The sequence below is a fragment of the Poromitra crassiceps genome (genome assembly GCF_964638095.1).
Source record: "Poromitra crassiceps genome assembly, chromosome: 29".
NCBI lineage: Eukaryota > Metazoa > Chordata > Actinopteri > Beryciformes > Melamphaidae > Poromitra > Poromitra crassiceps.
The window spans coordinates 12,531,094-12,536,860 of NC_139641.1; the positions used below are offsets into that span (position 1 = coordinate 12,531,094).

General features: G+C 43.8%; 1 protein-coding gene across 1 annotated transcript in view; it reads right to left on the reverse strand.

Moving 5' to 3' along the window:
- Positions 1–2,537: 2,537 nt before the first annotated feature.
- LOC310800060 (enoyl-CoA delta isomerase 1, mitochondrial-like) overlaps positions 2,538–5,767 on the reverse strand; it is a gene marked incomplete at its 5' end in the record, with an annotated part of 28,230 nt that continues 25,000 nt past the window's right edge. Inside the window, 3 exons of the mRNA XM_083662646.1 lie at positions 2,538–3,484; positions 4,476–4,654; positions 5,370–5,491. Coding sequence (XP_083518772.1) covers positions 3,318–3,484; positions 4,476–4,654; positions 5,370–5,491 — 468 coding nt within the window. The 3' untranslated portion in view covers positions 2,538–3,317. The remainder of the gene's footprint in view (positions 3,485–4,475; positions 4,655–5,369; positions 5,492–5,767) is intronic.

A 5,767-nucleotide genomic window follows, 5' to 3' on the forward strand; every position in this document is an offset into this window, starting at 1 on the left:
TCCTCTACTCTTTATGTGAAGCCCACAGACAAAAACAGTCTTCTTCATGCCAAAAGCTTCCACACATCACCATTGAAAAAAAGCTTACCATATAGCCAGTTTTTGCGCATTAAGCGGATCTGCACACAAGCCTCTGACTTTGAGTTGGAGGCGAAGAAATTATACGACCAATTCATCTCAAGGGGCTACCCTGATAGCTGGCTTAAACCTGCTCTATCAAAAGCTTGTGCCTATATTCCACCTACAGGGCCACCCAATCAGAAAAATCGACCTGGTAACTTGCTTTGCTGCACCACGTACAGCCCTTTGAGTAAGCAAATCAAGGAGGTAATATCTAAGCACTGGCATATTCTCTCTGCTGATGTCGTGGGTAAAAGCCTGTTTTCTAATTTGCCTTTTTTTGTGCATTCCAGAGCCCACAACGTTCGTGACCTGCTGGTACATGCGGACACTTTTCATGCTGGACAAAGTAGGAGGATTGACGGCCCTATTGGCTTCTTTCCTTGCCTTCACTGCACTTCCTGTCAAAACCACAGGAAGGCCAACTCTTTTGTCAGCCATGTAACTAAAAAAGAATTCAAAATCTACAAATGTATTTCTTGCCATTCTGTTAATGTTATTTATCTACTTATTTGCCCTTGTGGACTTCAGTATGTGGGGAAAACAAATCGACAGCTCAGAACCAGAATCAATGAACACAGAAGCTCCATCCGCAGAGGTGATATTAAGTCACCTGTAGCTCGACACTTCCTGGAAGCTAAACATCCAGCCACTGCTCTGAGATTCTGTGGCATTGATAAGGTTGACCCCAGTCGTAGACACACAGATCTAGAAACAAAACTTCTCCAATGTGAGAGCAAATGGATTTTTAAACTTAAAACTGAACAACCTCTAGGGCTGAATGAAACTTTGTCTCTAGCCTGTTTCCTCTAGGCCTCTGGACAGTGTCTACATGTACCAGCGTGTCCCTATGTCCTCCATGGCTCCTTCCATGACTCTGCCTCCCTTTGTTTTTCTCCATTGATGAGTGTATTGTGGCTACCTTTGCATATCTGTGGAACATTCTTATGATTTACAGCTATTATCTATTATCTATTGTTTTTGGTGAAGAACCTTATTTTCAGCTGATTGACAGTGACCTGACTTTGTCTGGCCCACATGCAATCAGCTGAAAGCTGATTGATTGATGGCACCTGAGCAACATGATGTACCTGCCTGTCTATTTAACCTGTCCTTGTCAGACCTGTATGTTAGTAGCACTGATGATAGTCCTCGACTGAAACGTTTGCTGCCTTTTAATCCACTTTTTCTTTTGTTGCACTGTTTTGTCCTGCACTATGTAAAATAAAGTAAGTCTTTTTTGCTTGATCTCAGCCTCTGGACCTCCTCTGTGGCTTTTTTAGCCCTGTTACATCTGGTGTGCGGGTATTCTCTTTGACCTCCTGGGTTACTTATACGACACGAGCGAGGATGGGTTTGCAGGTTCCTGCATCATCATCACCACAATAGCAATATATTTCCATAAGTGTGGTTTGCGATTTCCCATCTTCGTTTCAGGTACGACTGCACCATTTTGAAAAAGTAATTGCATTATTTTGACTGATGTTGCCTTTGCAATATGATTTGCGATCAGAGGGAATGACAATTTCTCCATTATGACTAATTTTCAATGAAAACATTCACATTATTATAGTTTGATTTTTGCGGAGATATACATGTACAAACAAAGATGTTATCTTAAGTCTGTAGAATATGATGTGTAGGCCAGGACATCTCTGCAAGCATGACAAGATTTCATTTAAAATGATATTTTAACACACCTTTAACAAATATTGTGCCTTCTATGATTTGAAAATTGTTGTAGGGGGGCTTCTGGGTAATATAGAGGTAAAAGCACTCGCCTACCACCGTGGAGACCAGGGTTGGTACCTCCAGCTTGGTCAGACGTTCCTACAAGGCAGCGGTACCTCCATCTTGGACAGACGTTCCTACAAGGCAGCGGTACCTCCAGCTTGGTCAGACGTTCCTACAGACACAATTGGCCGTGTCTGCCGGTGGGAAGCTGGACTAGCGCCTCCTCTGGTCAGTCGGGGAGCCTGTTCGAGGGGATGGGAGCAGGGGGAATAGTGTGATCCTCCCACGCGCTACGTCCTGCCAGTGAAACTCCTCGCTGTCAAGTGAAAAGAAGCGGCTGGCGACTGCACATGTATCGGAGCAAGCATGTGCTGGTCTACAACAGATGGGCAGAGGGGGCGTAGTGGAGGGTAAACGCGAGTAAACGCAGTTTACCCACCTTTTGAAATGAGACAGATAGTTTACTCACCTATTTTCAGATCACCTATATAAATCAATGAGGGAAAACGAGGTGGGTAAACTACCCACCTCTGTATTTACCACTACACCCCTGGGGGCGGAGCAACGGTCGGGACAGCAGGGGGAATTGGCACAATTGAGGACACGGGGGGGGGGGGGGGATAGAACAAGTCTACACAATAATACAAACGGAGGTGTTGTTCACAGATGTTTATCTGCAAAAACTAAACTAAACAAAACGGGGAAATAGCAGAAAATGACATAACCTTCACAGAGAGTGGTAAGTCCATGACAGTCATCACATGGCTCTTTAAAGAGTGTGGTGCAGTAAAACAAATATATATATATATATACATTTTCGGCTCAAGATTCCCATGAAATTACCCCAAAAAACAAAAACAAACTAATTTAAACATGCCCCCAATGCACATGCTCAACAAAAAGCCATTTGGGCAGATAACACTTGTGACATCACTCACCCAACCTGGCTGCTGTACTGCAGGCTGGCTGCTCAGCAGGCTAAACAGGCATAGCCTGCTGAGAACAGATCATAACAGCAGATCAGTAGAGCAGCCAGGCTGGCTGAGTGACATCACGAGTGTTATACGTCCAGATGACTTCTTATTGAGCACGTGCCAGCTGCGTTACAAAAACCAGTCTAGATGCAGCTATGTGTGTGTGGGCGGGGGTGGAGAGAATCCTATTGCTCCATACCAGTCCCACATATTAATGCAAAGTGGTCTTCAACCTGCACCATGCTCTTTAAACCGAACGTGACTTTTCATGAAGCATTTTACAATAGGAATGCTGACATTGGACCAGTTTAGCATTTACGGAAAGGCGTGATGTGGATGAGAGCAATCTCATTAATGATCCCAGATCAGCATTTCTACTCCAAGGCACTTCCTGAATGTTATTATGTGTCAATCATGAACTTGGAAGAAGCCAATGAGAATTGCTCAACTCAAGAGGACGGCAGTCATTGGTTAGTTTCCGTGTCTCTTCTAGGCCTTTCTCTTCTTCAGCATCTCCATGTACATGCCTAGCGACTTCTGGATGGAGTCTTTGGTGATGAAGGTGACAAAGTTGTGGATGTCGGCTTCTCTGTTGGATATCAGCTTGTCGATGGTCGGCTTCCTCATCATGGACTTGGTGATCTGCCTGGCGTGGTCTGGAAAAAGTGAGGAGACCAACGGTTAGTCCGAGGAGACTCCAGTGGCCCTTAAAGTGCTTCTAGATGGCCCTCAGCATCAATTTAAAGGAAGGCGTGTCTGATTTTCAATCATTACTGTAGGTAGTATAAACTGGAATTTAACCAGCTGGGGGAATGCATTCTAAATACATTTTAATCTGGAACTTCACCAGACAGGGAATGCATTCTAAATACATTTTAATCTGGAACTTCACCAGCCAGGGAATGCATTCTAAATACATTTTAATCTGGAACTTCACCAGCCAGGGAATGCATTCTAAATACATTTTAATCTGGAACTTCACCAGCCAGGGAATGCATTCTAAATACATTTTAATCTGGAACTTCACCAGCAGGGGGAATGCATTCTAAATACATTTTAATCTGGAACTTCACCAGCCGGGGGAATGCATTCTAAATACATTTTAATCTGGAACTTCACCAGCAGGGGGAATGCATTCTAAATACATTTTAATCTGGAACTTCACCAGCCAGGACATGCATTCTAAATACATTTTAATCTGGAACTTCACCAGCCAGGGAATGCATTCTAAATACATTTTAATCTGGAACTTCACCAGCCGGGGGAATGCATTCTAAATACATTTTAATCTGGAACTTCACCAGCAGGGGGAATGCATTCTAAATACATTTTAATCTGGAACTTCACCAGCCAGGACATGCATTCTAAATACATTTTAATCTGGAACTTCACCAGCAGGGGGAATGCATTCTAAATACATTTTAATCCGGAACTTCACCAGCCAGGGAATGCATTCTAAATACATTTTAATCTGGAACTTCACCAGCAGGGGGAATGCATTCTAAATACATTTTAATCTGGAACTTCACCAGCAGGGGGAATGCATTCTAAATACATTTTAATCTAATGATCGGGTTGGCTGTTGGTCAGAAGGAAAAATAAATCAAAATGGCCGTCCCTAGTTCTGACTGTGCTACTATCCCTTACCTGGAATGAGCAGCCACTTGGCCATGGTCTCGGTGGCTGTGGTGAGGACCTGGTCCTCGGGGACCAGCCGGTCCACCAGGCCGATTTTCAGGGCATCTGGTGCGCTGTAGAGCAGGCCCAGCTCCAGGGCCATCTCTGTGGTCCGGTGTCCCACTGTGTTGACCATGGTGTCCTTGAACCTGCACACAGCACACACTCTTAGATCCAACTAAATACCTGTATACAGTTATGATTATCGTTTTGGATGTATAGTTATCGTTGTATTGGGAACACAAGACCGTTTACAGAACAATTTAAATCTTTTTGGATAATTATTGTTCTAAATTTGAATGGACTTTTATTTTTATTTAAGTATCTATTCTGATTTTTCTCCCACTTTCTCACCAATTGAACTCGGCCAATTCCCCCCTGTATTAATTATATTATTATATATATATAATATAATATATTATTATATAATATATAATATATATTATTAATTCCCCACCTCTGTAGCGCATTGGAGGATCACTCTACCCCCTCCCCCCCCCCAGCCCGAACAGGCGTCCCGACCGACCAGAGGAGGCGCTAGTACAGCGAGCAGGACACATACCCTTAATCTGGCTTCCCACCAGCAGACACAGCCAATCGTGTCTGTAGGAAGGTCTGACCAAGCTGGGAGCACCGCTGCTGGGGATTGAACCCGGGTCTCCATGGTGTTAGGCGAATGCTTTTACGTCTACACCAACCCAGATGACACAAGGGGGTGTCTGGGTTTAGTCACATATTTAAGTTCTATTATATATATAAATCTATTCCCTTCATGCATCCTATATACCGAGTCAATGACAGATTCTGTGGTGAGCAGCATTAATGTTATGTGCGTCATCATTCATAATCGTCATCATTCCTTACCAAAAAGGCGCTACGATGCCCAGCTGTGTCTCGTTCAGGCCGATGCTGTAGCGAGGGTTTTCAGCCATGATCCTGTAGTCACAAGTCAGAGACATCAGACACCCCCCTGCAGGACTGGAGCCCTGTGGGAGGGAGAGGTGGAGGATGGGGGGGGACAAAACTTTGTTAAAGTCCCTGGAAACCAAAAATATTTCTTTATTATTTAGCATTTTGAGTTAATCACATCACAGGACCCTATGTTAATAAGCCACCAGCCAAATTTGAACGATGATGAACGTCGCAAAGTATATAAATTTAGGTTTGACAGCCATGGCAAAACTCATGAGATTTCATTATTTTTTAGAGTGTACTTTCTCCCGCGGAATGTGTGGGCGTGTCCCATCTACAGCAGGGAAATT